Raw genomic sequence first — 19,594 nt, 5'->3', positions numbered from 1 at the left:
TTTTTGATGTTGCAGATTTTCTGAACGAAACGCACTCAAAAACTAAATGAAAAAAACACAAGTAACCAAATTTACATAATAGGTGTCGAAATTCTGCAGAAAATCTGCAACATCAAAAACTCGCCAAAAACTTGTGTGGGCACACGGCCTAAAGTTGTTTTTATAAATGACCTATATAAATGCATTGAGGATATGTTCATACGGTGGAACTTCACCCACACTATGGCACAACATCCAGCTATATTTTATGCTGAAATATACATGAAATCTACCACTTATTGATTTTAAAAGGGCTGTCCAGTCTTGTGGTGAAAGTCCTTAGGGTTCATGCAGACAACCGTAAAAATCGGACAAGTGCCATCTGTGGTTTTCACGGATAGCACTCATACCCATGTTGATATATAGGGGCAGTGCACATTTCCGATTTTATCCTCGGACAAGTGGTCTGAGGAAATAAAAAATCGCAGCATACATGATTTGCCTCTGAGAATCAGATGTCAATTTCCCATTTAACTCCATGGGTCTTTGGAAAAAAATCAGACCGCAGTGGGGTGGCATCTGAGTGTCGTCCAATTTTCACAGATGGACATTATAGAGAAGATGGGGAACCTTTTTTTTCTCTCTCTCCACCTCTAAGAAAATCGGATCACACTCTGATCAAACTCTGATCAGAGTCTGATTAGCATAATCAGACCGATTTTCTCAGATGTGGAGAAAACGATTGTCTGCACCTGTCCTTACAGCATGCACAGTGCATTCTATCTGGATTCTCCAGTGTTGCCAGTTAGACCAAGCGGTTACGTGATTGCCAGTATGAAATTTGCATACATACAGTCACTTGCCGACCAGACGTGCTCGTCCTCGTTCAGTACAAGTAGATTGATGGAGGCCAAGTATGTCTAGTTGGAATATGGCCAAAAGTATGAAAATTGCATACTTGCAGTCACGTAGCTGTCCGCTCTTGCTGTCAATATCAGAAAATCCTGACAGCGTGCGCCGCCAGGATTCAGAAGTCTGCAATCGTATAGAATGACTACAGACTTTCATCAGAAGACCAGACAACCCCTTTAATGAGATACAACACTCATATGAAATCTATATTTTGGATAAAATAAAATTGAACTACTGAGGTTGTGCCTATGGGTTAACCCCATTTAATGTCAGTTATAAATGGCAAATTTCGATTTCCTGATAAAATAGGATTATGTTTTCAGTTTTAATTATGGATTTTGTTACACTTTTTACGTGGATTTTGAGTTTGGCTTATCAGCTGAAATCCTTTTAGAAAAATGATATTGTGTATCAGATCGTAGCATATATACTGTAATTGACTGATAGTTGGTTTGTCTTGTTAGTATATATTTTTTCCAAACAGGAAAGATAAGACCTTAATGATCCTTTTATGGTAAGTCCACGCCGGACATATCCACTGTGGATTTTTCATATCATTGACACGTGACATTTTCCTCTGTTGTTTTTTTTTTTCTTATATGTAGTTTTAAGAGCTCTAACATTTTTTTTCTCATTTAGATATTCAAATAATTATTGTTTGCCTTGTTTTTTTCGTGACATGTAGAGCTTAATTTTTATGTAATTTTTAGTTTTGTTTTTTTTTACCAATACCTGGGGAAAATGTAAAGAAAAAAAGGAAACGTGTATGTTTGTTTTTTTTCTTTATGATCACAAGGGACCACTACATTTGTGTTTACCTTTATAGAACAATTAATTTTATATATTGGATAATTGTTTTTTTATGGGGCAGAGCTAGAAACAGTGATTCGGACTGGTAGCGGCTTTCTTTTTTTTTAAGAAAAGCGAAAAAGAACAAAAGGGATAAAGCTCATCAGTCTGGCAGCTCGTGTGTTAGAAGGTTTGGTTAGTATGATTCTTGTGTCCAGCACATGGAAGCTCCTGGACAAAAGAGCAATGGTAACTAATAAATCCAAAAAATCTATAAAGTTTCATCCCCTGGTGTTAAAAGTTCAGGCATGATTAAAACATATATAGCTATGTGCTGCGATCATAAGCAGAGTCTAGGCATTACGTTTAAATTTATATTTATTTTTTCATGTATTTCACACATTATGCCCCACATAAGTTCATAAAAGACCTTTGGGGGGCATTTCATGATCATTGGGACAGGAGGAAGAAGAGCTGTCAGCGCTTCCTAAACTGTATGCACAGTGTTGCATCAGCCCTGTGTATACAGTAATCAGAAAGGGAGAGATAGTAGTAAATCATCTATACCTTCTTTATGGGGATTCCGGACATTTTTGATAGCTGGTTTTGCTTTCCTCCCGCTGCATGGTGTTGTGCAGCTGTATATTCTGCAATGTAGTGCTAAAACGCCATTACAAAGTAATATGTGGACCACATGACTTATTAAAGGGGTTGTCCAGTCCAAAACCGATAAGTCTGCAGTCACTCTGTGTGACTGCAGACTTATGAATCTCCCCAGCACATGCAATGTGCGCTGTGGGGATTTGCCAGTTTCAGACCCGAGACCGGAGGGTATGTATGAGTTATACATACTCCTGGCCAGTTGACACGGCCTCGCTTCCATACACTTGTATTGAGCCACCCTCTGGCCAACCATGTCTCTAGTCGGTGTGCAGCCTCAGCTCAATACAATTGTATGGAACGAGGAGTATGTATAACTCATACATACCTTCCGTTACTGGGCCTGAAACGGAGTGACCGCAGACTTATCAGTTTGGACCGGACAAAACCTTTAGATAATTAGATGGTCTACAAGTAGTTAAAAAAAAGCTTTATCACAGGTTTAACCCTTTTATATTTCAAAGAGAAAAACCTGCTTTATTTACACTGTAAAAAAAATCTTAAAATCTAATTAAAAATGTTGCAACTATAAAAAGCAGCAAATTATAATCCATTTTTGTATTAGACTGCCTCTTTAAACAGTTCCTCGAAAGGAGTCACCATCAACAACCTGGGTGATTGCAGCTGGTAAATTATTTTCATTGACTTTTTATTTTAATTATGACTTGTGAATATTAAAGGATATGTACACCTTTACAGAGCGGTTTACTTTAAAAACTACTGGGGACCAAGCCACATGGATAACTAGTTGAAAAGGATGGTCCCTGGCAATTTCTCCCCACCAGCTGTCAGGTTTTCATATACACGCATGCAGTGAGATACCCATCACTCAAAAACAGCGGGAGGGGAGAAGCCGACGGGGACCTGTCATACTAATCTCTCATGCACCTTGGTACCCGGTGTCTTTTAAAGTATGTTTTTCCTAACATTTTCACTAATGAATATGTATAACTAGAGAATATTTAAGAACTGATGAGCGAGCGTGCTCGTTTAACCCTTTAATCGATCTCGCTCAGGTGCTCGCCGAGTATTTTCGGCGTGCTCGGCATCTAGGTTTGATCCACCGTGGCTGCATGTGTTACGGCTAGTGTTGAGCATTCCGATACTGAAATATCAGGTATCGACCGATATTCGCGCTATCGGAGTTCCGATACTGAGTTCCGATACTTTTAGAATATCGAATACCGGAATCGAAAGTTCCCATAATGCCTGCGCTCTGCAGTGTCTCTGAAGGATGACAAGCTGGATGGCAGCGCTCAGCTTACTGTACTTGTCATTTAGTGTTAAAGGATTTATTAAAAAAAATAATAGTGTTTTCATGCACCGTCTCTTTAAAAAAGACGGCCGGCAATTTAGCATCGGTACCCGACAATTTATAACAGAATGAATAGAGCATCACACATAGATTAGATACATAGAAACATGTCAGTCACATATATAATAAGTACAGTGACAGTGTTGATTACTGTACTTGTCATTTAGTGTTAAAATAAAGGATTTATTAAAAAAAAAATTGGCGTGGGGCTCCCCGTAATTATAGTCTCTAGCGGAGGTTAAGCAGACGGCTGGGGCAGATGTTTGAAGCCTGGGAAGGGGGTAATACCCACGGAGCTTCCCAGGCTACTAATATCAGCCCCCAGCTGAATACCTAGCCTTTACTAGCTATTAAAATGGGGGACCCCAAAAAAAGTGACGTGGGGTCCCCCCTATTTTAATAGCTAGCAAAGGCTAGGCAGACAGTTGGAGGCTGATATTAATAGCCCAGGAAGGGTGCCATGAATATTGGCCCCCTCCCAGGCTAGAAACACAAGCCGTCAGCTGCCCCAGGAATGGCGCATCCATAGGATGCGCTAATTCTGGCACTTAGCCTCACTCTTCCCACTGCCCTGTAGCGGTGGTAGTGGGGTAATTGGGTTGGGGTTGATGTCAGCTTATAATGCCAGCTGACATCAAGTCCAGGTTAGTAATGGAGAGGTGTCTATAAGACACCCCCATTACTAACCCCATAGTCAAAGTTAAAAAAAAAACACAAACACCCAGAATAAAGTCCTTTAATTTAAATAAACACACAATTCTTTATTGTTCTAAATTAAACCATACTTACCATCACACCCTTTCCAGCTGAAGCCAATGATCTCCTGCAATAAAAGTATAATAATAAAGCAACATCATCCTTACCTTTCCATGGTTCGCACGACGGCTCCAGCTCAGCTACATTCACATGACAGGCTGGATCGTAGCCGAAAGCTGCCATCCAGCTTGCCATGCCGCAGACACTGAGAAGCGCAGGCATGCTTGCGCTCCTCAGTGTCTGGCTGTGACGGCATCCAGATGAGCTGAGATCATGTCCAATGAACTCAGCTCACCTCATGCACATCACTGACAGCATGGGAGAATTCTCCTGCGCTCAGCGCTTCAGCAGGAGAGTTCTCCCACGCTGGGATGGCATTGAGATGACAGGCTGGATCGCAGCTGAGCGTTGCTAACCAGCATGCCATCCTTCATCCCATTTCTGGGGCGGCTGATGGCTGGTGTTTCTAGCCTAGGAGGGGGCCAATATTCATGGCACACTTCTTGGGCTATTAATATCAGCCCCCAGCTGTCTGCCTAGCCTTTGCTAGCTATTAAAATAGAGGGGACCCCACGTCATTTTTTTGGGGGTCCCCCATTTTAATAGCTAGTAAAGGCTAGGTATTCAGCTGGGGGCCGATATTAGTAGCCTGGGAAGCTCCGTGGGTATTATCCCCTTCCCAGGCTTCAAACATCTGCCCCAGCCATCTGCTTAACCTCCGCTAGAGACTATAATTACGGGGAGCCCCACGCCAATTTTTTTTTTAATAAATCCTTTATTTTAACACTAAATGACAAGTAAAGTAATCAACACTGTCACTGTACTTCTTATATATGTGACTGACATGTTTCTATGTATCTAATCTATGTGTGATGCTCTATTCTTTCTATTCTAAATTGTCGGGTACCGATGCTGAATTGCCGGCCGGCTTTTTTAAAGAGACGGCGCATGAAAACACTATTATATTTTTTAATAAATCCTTTAACACTAAATGACAAGTACAGTAACCAACACTGTCACTGTACTTCTTACATATGTGACTGACATGTTTCTATCTATCTAATCTATGTGTGATGCTCTATTCTTTCTGTTCTAAATTGTCGGGTACCGGTGTATGCCGTTGCTGAATTGCCGGCTTTTCATGTAATACATTCTACATTATTATTATTATATATACAATTGTTTTCCTTCATGTAGAATCAACCTATAAGGAAAGAAAGGGTTTATTTTCATTCTGATATTTGTGTCCCATTGACTTGCATTGGTTTCCAGTATCGGAATCCGCGATATCCGATATTTTTTGTGTATCGGTCCGATCCAATCCGACCCGATATTTCCCGATATCGGAAGGTATCGCTCAACACTAGTCACGGCTGTTAGATAGCTGTGACACATTCAGGGATTGCATAACAAACAGGCAATCCCTTTATATATAGGCTGTATATAGGCTGTAGGGTAACTGACGTGTAGAAACGCCATTGTATTTTCTACAGCTATGCTGTGATCTCTGCATGCCATGTTTTAGATGCCTAATTACAATTTTTCATTATTTCAGAGGAGATTGTAGAAGGGAAAAGTGCCATTCTTATTGGGATGAGTCAATGGAACTCCAATGACTTAGTTGAACAGATTGAAACAATTGGCAAGTTGGATGAAAGCCCAGGTAAGATTGCTTTAAATATAACCTAAAAATTGTGGCATTGAAAAAAACAAATGTAAATGAATGTTAGAAATATGCTTTGCTTGATTAGTCTGATGTATTAGTTATGTATGGATCCTCTGGTTATGTACATGGGAGTTTATTAGACTTTATCAGATTACAAACCATAGATGATTAATGCTTCATCAACACTACTGAGTCTTTGAATATATTGTAAGTGCAATAAGACTATTTAGTTTCATTATCTAAAATACAACAATTCCTAGTCTATACAGAGCTAAAACAAGTGACGGAAACAGGCATCTCATCATGGTCTTAAAGAGAACCTATCACTAAAATGTTTACTTTTTAAATTAAATGCAGATGTAATAACATTTATAATTTGACAAAAAATTATTAACAAGACATACTGTATACCAAGTGGGAGAAAAACTCTGATTCAAAATGAGCAACTTCAGCTGAACTCGCCTCCAGGGGAATTCCCAAGCTCCTCTGCACTGCTTATGTCACTTTCCCATAATACATTGCATCAAGAGAAAATGAGCAGCAGTTTGCCATCTGCGCCCTTGCACTGTGACAGAACTGGATGTGCTCAGCTTAGCATTCGGCTCTATGTCTGTGCTCCGGAACTCAGTGAGCTAGAGTGCTGCCTTTCCATTTCCTACTTCCACCTCCCCTCTTTTTGGAAAAGCACTGATTGGTGCCCATGTTCACACCATACAGCACTGAAGTTCAGCTCTGACTCCTGCAGCCTGCCTGAGTAGTGATAGTGCCCCTCCCCCTCTGAGTCTCCACAAGCAGGGCTGAGAGGAGAGAGATGTTGTCAGCAACAGAAACGAACTGCTGAAAGAAGATATGTGCCAGCAAAGAGGGGTTTTATTTATTTTCAGTACATGTATATAGTCAATGTATGTGTAATTTAGTGTATATATATATATACGTGTGAAATGTCTGCATATATGTGTAAAGTGCATGCAAGAGTGTGTGGAGCATATGACAACTGTTTGTAACCATGTACACAATGTGTGTATATATACAGTATAGAGAGAGAGAGAGAGAGAGAGAGAGAGAGAGATAGATAGATAGAGATTCTTTATGTAGCTGCACACTGTGGTTGAGCCTCTCTGTCTATATAATACATGTATATTTGTATGTGTAGCCCTCTCTCTTTCTTGCTATACATAGAGTTGTGCTCAAAAGTTTACATACCCCGGCAGAATTTTTCCTTCCTTGACCTTGTTTTAGAGAATATGAATGATAACAAAAAATTTTTTCTCCACTCATGGTTATTGGTTGGGTGAATCCATTTATTGTCAAACTACTGTGTTTTCTCTTTTTAAATCTTAATGACAAATAAGAACATCTAAATGACCCAGATCAAAAGTTCACATACCCCAGTTCTTAATACCGTGTATTGCCCTCTCTAGCATCAATGACAGCTTGAAGTCTTTTGTGGTAGTTGTGGATGAGGTTCTTTAATTTCTCAGATGGTAAAGATGCCCATTCTTCTTGGCAAAAAGCCTCCAGTTCCTGTAAATTTCTGGGCTGTCTAGCATGAACTGCGCGCTTGAGATCTCCCCAGAGTGGCTCAATGATATTGAGGTCTGGAGACTGCGATGGCCACTCCAGAACCTTTACTTTGCTCTGCTGTAGCCAATGACAGCTCGACATGGCCTTGTGTTTTGGATCGTTGTCATGTTGGAACGTCCAAGTACGTCCCATGCGCAGCTTCCGGGCTGATGAGTGCAAATTTGCCTCCAGTATTTTCTGATATCGTGCTGCATTCATCTTTCCTTCAACTTTTACCAAGTTTCCTGTGCCTTTGTAGCTCACACATCCCCGAAACATCAGCGATCCACCACCGTGCTTTACTGTAGGAATGATGTTCCTTTCATCATAGGCCTTGTTGACCTCTATCCAAATGTAACGTTTATGGTTGTGGCCAAAAAGTAAAATTTTGGTCTCATCACTCCAAATTAACTTGTTCCAGAAGTTTTGAGGCTTGTCTCTGCTGTTTGGCGTATTGTAGGCGAGATACTTTGTGGCATTTGCGCAGTAATGGCTTTCTTCTGGCGACTTGACCATGCAGCCTATCTTTCTTCAAGTGCCTCCTTATTGTGCATCTTGAAACAGCCACACCACTAGTTTTAAGAGAATCCTGAATTTCAGCTGATGTTATTTGTGGGTTTTTTTTGCATCTTGAACAATTTTCCTGGCAGTTGTGGCCGGAATTTTTGTTGGTCTACCCAACCGTGGTTTGGATTTTACAGAGCCCCTGATTTTCCGTTTGTTAATCACAGTTTGAATGCTGCTGACTTGCATTATCAATTCCTTGGATATTTTTTGTATCCCTTTCCTGTGTTATACAGTTCAACTACCTTTTCACGTAGATCCGTTGACAATTCTTATGCTTTCCTCATGACTCACAATCCAGAAATATCAGTGGCTGGATGAAAGATGCAAGAGTCTGTCTGGATCCCAGAAACTCACTCAGCTTTTATGCACACACACTGATTACAAGCAAACAGGTCAAAAGTAAGGATGTTACCTTTAGTAGCCATTCAAACCCATTTGTGTCAAATTCTGTGCATGTTATCAAGCCAAAATCACTAGGGTATGTGAACTTTTGATCAGGGTTATTTGGATGTTTTTGGTTGGCATTAAGATTTAAAAATAGAAAACACGGTAGTTTCACAATAAATGGCTTCACCTAACCCATAACCATGAGTGGAGAAAAAGTTTTTTTGTTATCAATCATATTCTCTGAAACAAGGCCAAGAAAGGAAAAATTCTGCCGGGGTATGTAAACTTTTGAGCACAACTGTAAACATATCTATAATATAAGGCGGCATGCGTGTCTCTGTCTGAAGCCTCGATAGACTGCGCATGCGTGACGCGCAGTCTGGCTCCAGAGAGAAGCACGCATCCAGCCGTTACAGGTAAGAGGAGGTGTATGGCGCCGGAGATCACGCGGTATGCGTAGACACTGAACGCATAGCACCATCTCCGGCGCCATACCTATGTAGCACCCTGAGGATTCGGCTGCTACAGGGGTATTGCACCTCAACCCAGAGGTGTGATATTCCACTCCCGGGTAAGGATGGAGTGTGGATCTGAGCTCAGATAGACTGCATGCACTACATACATCCCATTTCAGAGGAGCAGGCCGACGGTACTCCCACTTAGAGATGTGCAGGTACGACCGAGTCTGTTCCTGGCTGGAGTGGGAGGGGGGTGGTACATCCCATGTAGTGTAGGGGCAGATAGGGGGAGCAGCCTGGGTAAAGATAGGAGCTCATTGGGTGCTGGTCACCTGAGCTCACACATAGAGGGTGTATATAAGGTGGGCACCAACTAAGATCAGGGTCAGATGCAGAGGAGCAGACAGCAAGCAGAGAGAGGAAGTCAGCCTGCAGCAAGGGAGAAGAGAGACCCTGAGTGAGAGAGGAGCAGAGAAGGAGTACCCAGAGGGGAAAACAGAGAGGACCCAAGAACCCAAATTAAAGCACCGGGTGAGGAGTCGGCACAGGGTACCGGAACCCAAGCTGGTGGGGGTAAAAACATTCCCCAGCCAGAGACCGGAGACCGTGGGCAGCGTCTGCCACGGTCACCCATCACATCCACCCCGAAGGCACACCACATGAAGGGTCAGGGAACCCAGGGCCAAGGGTGTCCCAACAGAAGGCCCGAGGGAGCTGGACCTAGGTGGATCACTGGTGGGGACGGCCAGAGAACGGGACAGAAAGAGAGCTCAGGGCCACGCTCCGGACTTGTTTGGGGATTGGCTGGATCCAGGACCTGGTGGACGCAGCACGGCTCGGGTGGTCACTAGCAGCTGGAGTGACCAGTACAACAACTGCAGTAAGTAAACACCCTTAACTGCACAACCCGACTCTGTCTTCACTGCCGGCTGCACTACACCACCACAACCCCCATCCTCTGCGCCTGTCCCCTCTGAGGCTATACCCCTCCCGTTGGGGGTTATCCCACCAAGCTGCGCACCCACCATCAGCCTCAGCGGACCCTGCTGCAGCGGCGGCCACAGTGACCGCATCACAACGGGTGGCGTAGTCGACACAAAAGAACTCTTAATAACATCTGTAGGACTGCCACATAACACTGAGCTTGACGCCCTGGGCACGGGCCGGGTCACAGCCGCTCGGAGACTACAACCCCCCATCTGATCCGGTGCCGGGTATTCCCCTCAAAAAGGAATATGTCCCAGGGGGCGCGTCAACTTTGGCGTAGTCGGCAGGATTACGTGCCCGCAACACCCGGGTACTGCGTGCCTGAAGAAAAGTGCAAGTTTACCTCAGAAAGAAGTCTCCCGCCGGTTCCGGAGGGTCCACGCCATCGGACTCCATCACCAGTCGTTTCCCGCCAATTGTCCGCCATTTCCAACTTGTTCCCGCCATCTGCAGAGTTTCCCGCCACTGGGCGACGCTTCCCGCCAAAACCGCAGATTTCCCGCCTTGGAAGAGCAGCGGACGCCATTATGGGCGTGCCAAAGGAGGGCAGGAGGCCACCTCCCATCGTGGGCCAGGACAGAAAATGGCGCCAAAAGTGGAAACCGCCCCCACCAATAGAGACTGTGATGCTGGAGGTGTCTGTCAGCGTGAAAGAACTACCCCTGGAGCTGACAGTCACCGAGTTGCCCCGGGACCGCCCTCGAAGTGGGAGGAGACGAAAGAAAAGAACAAAGATGGGTGTCGCCTGGAGCAGTCTGGAGCGAGCGCACCCGGAGGCAAGAGGTCTAACGAGGAGTAGCGAAGGAGCTCACCCGGAGATGGAGAGAAAGCAGAACAGCACCGGCCCGCTGGCCAGGAGTCTGCTAGAGACCGAGGAAGGAGGGCAGAGCAGCACCGGCCCGCTGGCCAGGAGCCTGCCGGAAGCAGAGCAGAGCAGCACCGACCCGATGGTCAGGAGCCTGCTAGAGTCCACAACCCCGCTAGGTCTAGCGGAGATCCTAGCGCAGCTCCCCCGAGACCGGGAGTGTGCACAAACTGCCCTGGAGGGCCTCGCAAGGAGGATGGCCCGGGTACAGCGTGAGATACTGGCGGAGTGGAGCCGGGAGATGGCCCAGCAAGCAGAGACCAGTCAACGGAGCACGCTACCCTGGAAGAGGAAGCAGACCGCCTCTGAGGATGGCGCGGGAGGACCCAAGGCCGGAGACGGCGCCGAGGAGGGAGCCGAACGCATGGAGGCAGGTAAAGGGGACGCCTATACCCCAAGCCGTGACACCGCTTACCTGCCCCAGCTCCCCGTCGCAGAGCCCGAAAGTCCCCCTGCTGTGCCCGTAGCCGCCATGTCACCGCCATGGACTAGGCCCCGACCGGAAGCCGCCGCAGCGACCCCTGTGACGTCACGCGCCTCGACCCGGAGCGTGACAAAGCAGGAATTACCACCAGCCTGGTCGCAAGGCCTAGTACCCCCGGGCGCCGCACCACCAACAGCGCCCCCTACCTCCGCGGAGCCTCCGGCCTGGCCGCAAGGCCAGGTAGCCCAGGGCGCCGCCGTCCTAACGGTGCCCTTCACCTTCCAGGTGCCCCAGGCCTGGCCGCAAGGCCTGGGCAACCCGGGCGCCACCACCACCGCGCCCGCGCCCGCAATACCAAGGGTGCCACACCTGGGGGAGGACCTCTTCAGCCAGCTCACATGGCCGGACGGGCGACCCTTCATCTGGCCCGAAGGATACCATGAGCTGGAGCGGCAACAAAGACTAGGGCCCTTGTGTGAGCCCCTGATCCCGGCTCCGAAGCCCGTGACTCGGGTCTCGCCTCCTTTAGAAGAAGCCCAATTCGTGTGGGACCCCACGGGAGAAGATTTGATGGGGTTCACCGGAGAAACTCGGGCAGTCGCCGCTGAGCGTACTGAGTGTTGTCGTCAGCAGCTAGCAGAGTTTAAGAGAGAACGGGAGGAGAGGCGGGTCAGAGAACAACAGGCCCAAATCCGGAGCGCGGAGCAGAAGAGCCGGACTAGGAGGAACCCCCGTGCAGCGCATTGTCCCCGCACCATCGGGACAGTGATAAAGTTCAACCCGCAGCATGGGTGGGGCTTTATTCGGGACCGTAACAACCGCGGTGACGTTTTTGTGACTCGCAGAGACGTCGAGTCCCACCTGCCGGAAGGTCACAAAGGCCGTGACCTCTACGTCGGAGACGAAGTCACTTTCACCCGGCACAAGTGTGCCAAAGGACCTTACGCCCTCCACGTACACCGCTTGACGGAGGAGGAGTTGCGGTACGGAGAGGAGGAGCCAGAGGACCCGGACGGGTCTGAAGAAACATCATATCAAGAAAGAGCAGGAGGGAGCCGTCGTTGAGGACGGGAGTAGAGACTGTATATAGTTGCCTGTCGGGGCACAGTGAACCGTTGCTGCTAAAATAGTCCCCGTTGGGACCAGTGAACTGTTTACCCGTTAACCCCTTCATCCTACAGGCTGAGGACTGTGAGCAGCCATTCCCTTTCCTCTACCTGGCCGAGGACTGAGAGCGGCCAACTTCCCCTGTATATAGTTGCGCTTCCTAAAGCGCCCCCTACCGGTTTTATAGAAAACCAGTTTTTTCTAAGAGACTGTCGCACGTTTCCCGGACATACGTTACACAGTGTCCGGAGGAGGAACCAGAGACAAGAGAAGTCTACGAGAATGTTTATATAAAAAAGTTTTATATATATAGTGTTTTATATGTTTTATATGTTTATATGAAAAAAATTGTATGTTTTTGGTGTTTTATGTCTTACAGCCCGAGGACGTGCTGTGGTTTACCGGGGGGGAATGTAGCACCCTGAGGATTCGGCTGCTACAGGGGTATTGCACCTCAACCCAGAGGTGTGATATTCCACTCCCGGGTAAGGATGGAGTGTGGATCTGAGCTCAGATAGACTGCATGCACTACATACATCCCATTTCAGAGGAGCAGGCCGACGGTACTCCCACTTAGAGATGTGCAGGTACGACCGAGTCTGTTCCTGGCTGGAGTGGGAGGGGGGTGGTACATCCCATGTAGTGTAGGGGCAGATAGGGGGAGCAGCCTGGGTAAAGATAGGAGCTCATTGGGTGCTGGTCACCTGAGCTCACACATAGAGGGTGTATATAAGGTGGGCACCAACTAAGATCAGGGTCAGATGCAGAGGAGCAGACAGCAAGCAGAGAGAGGAAGTCAGCCTGCAGCAAGGGAGAAGAGAGACCCTGAGTGAGAGAGGAGCAGAGAAGGAGTACCCAGAGGGGAAAACAGAGAGGACCCAAGAACCCAAATTAAAGCACCGGGTGAGGAGTCGGCACAGGGTACCGGAACCCAAGCTGGTGGGGGTAAAAACATTCCCCAGCCAGAGACCGGAGACCGTGGGCAGCGTCTGCCACGGTCACCCATCACATCCACCCCGAAGGCACACCACATGAAGGGTCAGGGAACCCAGGGCCAAGGGTGTCCCAACAGAAGGCCCGAGGGAGCTGGACCTAGGTGGATCACTGGTGGGGACGGCCAGAGAACGGGACAGAAAGAGAGCTCAGGGCCACGCTCCGGACTTGTTTGGGGATTGGCTGGATCCAGGACCTGGTGGACGCAGCACGGCTCGGGTGGTCACTAGCAGCTGGAGTGACCAGTACAACAACTGCAGTAAGTAAACACCCTTAACTGCACAACCCGACTCTGTCTTCACTGCCGGCTGCACTACACCACCACAACCCCCATCCTCTGCGCCTGTCCCCTCTGAGGCTATACCCCTCCCGTTGGGGGTTATCCCACCAAGCTGCGCACCCACCATCAGCCTCAGCGGACCCTGCTGCAGCGGCGGCCACAGTGACCGCATCACAACGGGTGGCGTAGTCGACACAAAAGAACTCTTAATAACATCTGTAGGACTGCCACATAACACTGAGCTTGACGCCCTGGGCACGGGCCGGGTCACAGCCGCTCGGAGACTACAACCCCCCATCTGATCCGGTGCCGGGTATTCCCCTCAAAAAGGAATATGTCCCAGGGGGCGCGTCACCTACATACTTACCTGACCGGGAGGAGCATTGCCGCGGCGACTTTCTTCGCTGGAGACCGGGGGCGGAGTGAAGGCATCGGAACGGCGCGTGCGCATTGCGCTATCCTTCGCCATTTTACTGAAGACACATTTACAGTGTGTCTTCAGCAAAATGGCGCCGGACAGCGCGGTGCTCCAGCGCCGCACTCCTCCTCCGGCCTCCGGCAGAAGAGGACGCAGCAGCGCTGGAGCACAGAGAAGAAAGGTAAGTATAACTGTTTATTTTTTTTGTATGTGTGTACAATGTGAAAGGGATGAGGGGGCCACACATAACAGGATTGTGGGGTGAGGGGTACCACACATACCAGGATTGGGGGGTGAGGGGTACCACGCATACCAGGATTGGGCGGTGAGGGGTGCCACGCATACCAGGATTGGGGGTGAGGGGTACCACACATACCAGGATTGGGGGTGAGGGGTACCACGCATACCAGGATTGGGGGGGTGAGGGGTAACACGCATACCAGGATTGGGGGGTGAGGGGTACCACACATAGCATACTGGGATTGGGGGTGAGGGGTGCCACGCATACCGGGATTGGGGATGAGGGGTGCCAGGCATACTGGGATTGGGGATGAGGGGTGCCATGCATACCGGGATTGGGGATGAGGGGTGCCACGCATACCGGGATTGAGAATGAGGGAAGGGGTGCCATGCATACCAGGATGAGGGATACCATACACACCAGGATAAGGATGAGGGGTGCCACACATACCGGGATTGGGGGTGAGGGGTGCCACGCATACCGGGATTGGGGGTGAGGGGAGCCACGCATACCGGGATGAGGGGTGCCACGCATACCGGGATTGGGAGTGAGGGATAGGGTGCCATGCATACCAGGATGAGGGATATCATACACACCAGGATAAGGATGAGGGGTGCCACGTATAACAGGATTGGGGGTGAGGGGTGCCACGCATACCAGGATTGGGGGTGAGGGGTGCCACGCATACCAGGATTGGATGGTGGGGACAGGATGGGGGCAGCACAAATACAAGGAGGGGGGCAGCACATACCAGCATGGGAGACCATATACTAATAAAAATGCTCGCCACCCGGGCGTAGAACGGGTTCAATAGCTAGTACATATATATGTTTATGTGTATATGTTATAGAGAGAGAGATACAAACTATGACAGTGATGGGTGTGGACCCATTGCGCCACGGGCCGGGTTTACCCTGGTGTGACTAAGCGATTGCCGGGTTTTTGCTATGGCCTCAGATGGTGAGGATAGCCTTGGTCGTAGGTAGTCACCAAGTGTCACTCCAAGGCAGTCCCCGGACCTGCAGGAGCTGACCCACGAGTCAGAGCTGGTATGCGAGGTACAGAAGGGCGAGACCGAAGCAGTGCTGGCAGAGGATAGGCTGGGGAAGGCAAATCCTGTGTAACGATAATGACTGCATAGTTCCTCTTCCACTTCCATGCAAGAACATCAACATAATCACTAAGCGATCACCTCCAGGTTAGCTATATACAGCAATACTGTGGTATAGCTGTATATGGCACAAATAATTGGACAATCACAGCTTCAAGTCCCCTAAGGGAACTAGTAAATACAGCAAAACGTTTTAAAAAATCTGAAAAAAACCCATAAAAGTCTGAATCACTCTCCTTTCCCCCCAATTAAAAATAAAGATATTAACCAAAATACACATATGTGATATCGCCGTATACATAAAAGTCCAATCTAGCAAAATATTAAATTCATTAACCCTATCAGAAAACACCGTAAACAGAAATAAACGCCCAAATCACTGGTTCTTGGGCACTGCAACACCGCAAAAAAGATGCAGTAAAAGCGATCAAAATGTCATATTTATCCAAAAATGGAATCAATAAAAACATTGTCTTGCCCCGCAAAAAATAAGGCCTCACACAAGTTGAAAATGGCGACACAATCAAAAATTATTTTTTTTTTACAAATTTTCAATTTTTTTTCACCCTTAAAATAATGAAAAAAACCAAAAACCTGGACAAGTTATCACCGTAATCTCACTGACCAATTCCCAAAAAGCCATGTGAGAATTGCATTTTTTTTGGGCAATTTCACTGCATTTGAATTTTTTCCCCTTTTTCCAGTACACTATGTGGTGTTATTCAAAAGTAAAACTTGTCACGCAAAAAAAAAAGCCCTCATATGTCTATGTGGACAGAAAACAAAAAGTTATGGCTCTTTGAAGGAGGAGAAAACGAAAATGTAACCACGGAAATTGGCAGCGTCAATAAATAAATGTTTAGATTAAAGTTGCATTGGATATATTATGTGTTGATGTATAAAAATGACTGCAAAAAACAAGTATATTCATATATATAGCACAGTAGATATATATATATGTTATAACTCTGCCTTTAGAAAACTTTCAGTCTATAGAATCTGCTGACATAGAGCCTGGGCTTTATCATTTATTACTCCTTATGATGTATAGTATAAAAGAAACAATGACTGGTATATGCACAATATTGAAGAGTATAGGTAAGGCATTCATCAACAAACTTCATTATGATTTAGGCTATGTGCCCACGATGCAGAAATGCTCTGCATTTTTCCTGAGCGTTTCTGCATCTCCCTGGCAGAAAAAACGCATGCGGATTGTACATGCGGATTGTACATGCGGATTGTACATGCGGATTGTACATGCGTTTTTCCTGCCAGGGACAAGCGGATGTGAAGCGTTCTTCACATGCATTTCCGCATGCGGGTTGACAAGCGATTTTAGCATCACTTGGAAAGTGCTTGACAACTTGGTCACACTATATAAATCCATGCAAACAGCATGGATTTATATACTGTGACTGAAAGAATGGTAAAAAATAAAAATTATACTTACCTTCTGATGGCCCCCGGTGTCCTTGTCTCGGCTTTCCGGCAGCTCACGGTACACTAAAGGACCTGCCGACGTCAGCGTCACGTGACCCATCACATGACTAGATGACGTCATGGCAGGTCCTTGAGTCCATCGCGATCTGCTGACAAGCCAAGACAAGCACACAGGGGGCCATCAGAAGGTAAGTATAATATTTATTTTTTATTTTATTCTTTTTTTTACAGGTTCTATGGTACCCGGGTCCGGAGGAGAGTCTCCTCTTCTCCAAACCCGGGTATCATCCACACATTGAAACGCGTGGAATGCGCATCTACATATGCAGTGATGCGGATTCCATGCGTTCCAATGCAAGTCAATGGCGGCGAAAACGCAGCGCTTCCCCAAAATAATTAGTAGTGCTGCGTTTTTTTTCCGCAATGATAATCCGCAGCGGAAATTTCCGCAGCATGTGCACAGCACATGCGGATTATCATTGGGGAACATGGCAGACCTTCTACCAAGCGTTTTTTAAGCTTTTCTGCAGCGGAATTGCCGCTGCGGAAACGCTTAAAAACTGCATCGTGGGCACACAGCCTTATACATAAATCAGTATGTCTTTTTTAATAGGAATTGTTTTTCCAGTAGCCAGATCGATGGTTGATTGAAATACAAATATTTTACTTTGAATGTTCTGAGAAATGGGCTTATTAGACGATGAGTGATGGTCATCAATACTGTTCATTAATTTCTTGTGTCATATAAAGATTTTCTAGGAATTGAACCTTATTATGTATGTTGATAGCAGCCCTTTTATGTTGTTCTGTAAGTGGAATGGCTGCTACAAGTATTTGGCCAGAAATGTACTTGAAAAGCATTGTCTTTGAAGATAAATCCAATGTGAAATTGTCATTGACTACTGTGATCTATTTCTTTTTAACAGTGTGTATGATATGACTATTGATTCAAATCTTTAGACATAGGTTTATACACAGTCATGGCCGAAAGTGCTGGCACCCTTGAAATTGTTCCAGAAAATTAGGTATTTCTCCCAGCAAATTATTGTAATTATACTTGTTTTGTTATGCACATGTTTATTTCCTTTGTGTATATTGAAACAACACAAAAAATCTGAGAAAAAAGGCAAATTGGACATAATTTCACACAAAGTCCCAAAAGTGGGCTGAACAAAATTGTTGTCACCTTTCCAAGGGGTAACATTTCTCCTTGCGGAGAGTGACATTTTAAGCACGTCACAGTGAGGAGACTTTTAAAGCCACAATGCTCCTCTGGGAAATATGTAAATTGTCTCTTCAGAAAGAAAGAGGACTACAACTCTACTGCCACCTACAGGAAGTAGCAATCCTAAAAGTCAATAGTGACCCTTTAACGAGCCTTATCACATGACTTAGGATATAAGCCAGAACTAGAAACTCAATTTTCCGACACTGTATTTCGGGGTACTGCCCCTCGTCAGTGCAAAGTATGAGTTCTGGTTTGGCTGGGTGAGAGGCGGCAGACCGGTATCCAAGGGGTAACATTTCTCCTTGTGGAGAGTGACATGTTAAGCACGTCACAGTGAGGAGACTTTTAAAGCTGCAATGCTCCTCTGGGAAATATGCAAATTGTCTCTTCAGAGAGGAAGAGGACTAGAACTTGTAAACTTTCCAAACTTTGGGTAAACAACTTTGTTTCAAGAATGTGATGTTCATTTAAACTCATCTGTGGCAAGTAACAGGTGTGGGCAATATGAAAATCACACCTGAAACCAGGTAAAAAGGGAGAAGATGACTCAATCTTTGCAATGTGTGTCTGTGTGTGCCACATTCAGCATGGAGAACAGTAAAAGGAGAAGAGAACTGAGAGAACAGTCTGAGGACTTGAGAACCAAATTTGTTGAACAATATCAACAATCTCAAGACTACAAGTCCATCTCCAGAGATCTTGATGTTCCTTTGTCAACGGTGATCAACATATTCAAGACGTTTACAGCCCATGGCACTGCAGCTAATCTCTGTGGATGTGGACGGCAGAGAAAAATTGATGAATGGTTGCAACACAGGATAGTCTGGTTGGTGGATAAGCAGCCCCAATCAAGTTCCAAAGAAATTCAGTCTGTCCTGCAGGCTCAGGGTGCATTAGTGTCAGTGCGAACTATCCGTCAACATTTGAATGAAATGAAACTCTATGACAGGAGACCAAAGAGGACCCCACTGCTGACACAGAGATATAAAAAATGAAGACTGCAGTTTGCCAAAATGTACATGAGTAAGTCAAAATCCTTCTGGGAAAGTGTCTTGTGGACAGATGAAACCAAGATAGAGATTTTTGGTAAAGCATTTCATTCCACTGTTTACCTAAAATGGAATGAGGTCTCCAAAGAAAAGATCACAGCAACTACAGTCAAATATGGTGGATGATCAAAGATGTTTTGGGGTTGATTTGCTGCTTCTGGCACTGGGTGCCTTGACTGTGCAACACACCATGAAATCTGAAAATTTTCAAAGGATTTTGGGTCGCATTGTAGTACCCAGTGTCAGAAAGTTAGGTTTGTGTTCTAGGTCATAGATCCAGCAGGACAAAGGCCCCAAACATACTTTAAGAAGCACCCAGAAGTAGTTGGTAACAAAGCGCTGAAGAGTTCTGAAATGGTCAGCAATGAGTTCGGATCTAAATCCCATTGAACACCT

General features: G+C 46.2%; 1 protein-coding gene across 4 annotated transcripts in view; it reads left to right on the top strand.

The window, feature by feature from the left end:
- Positions 1–19,594, top strand: part of PITPNM3 (PITPNM family member 3) — a 901,527-nt gene that overhangs the window by 363,913 nt on the left and 518,020 nt on the right. For all 4 annotated transcript variants that reach the window (XM_073667825.1, XM_073667827.1, XM_073667826.1 and 1 more), the window contains one exon: positions 5,967–6,074. In XM_073667825.1, the coding sequence (XP_073523926.1) occupies positions 5,967–6,074 (108 nt within the window). The remainder of the gene's footprint in view (positions 1–5,966; positions 6,075–19,594) is intronic.

The sequence above is a fragment of the Phyllobates terribilis genome, unplaced genomic scaffold (assembly GCF_046119375.1).
Source record: "Phyllobates terribilis strain yellow unplaced genomic scaffold, ASM4611937v1 Scaffold_2__4_contigs__length_985480577, whole genome shotgun sequence".
Classification (NCBI taxonomy): Eukaryota; Metazoa; Chordata; class Amphibia; order Anura; family Dendrobatidae; genus Phyllobates; species Phyllobates terribilis.
This window is presented reverse-complemented; position numbering and strand designations above follow the sequence as displayed.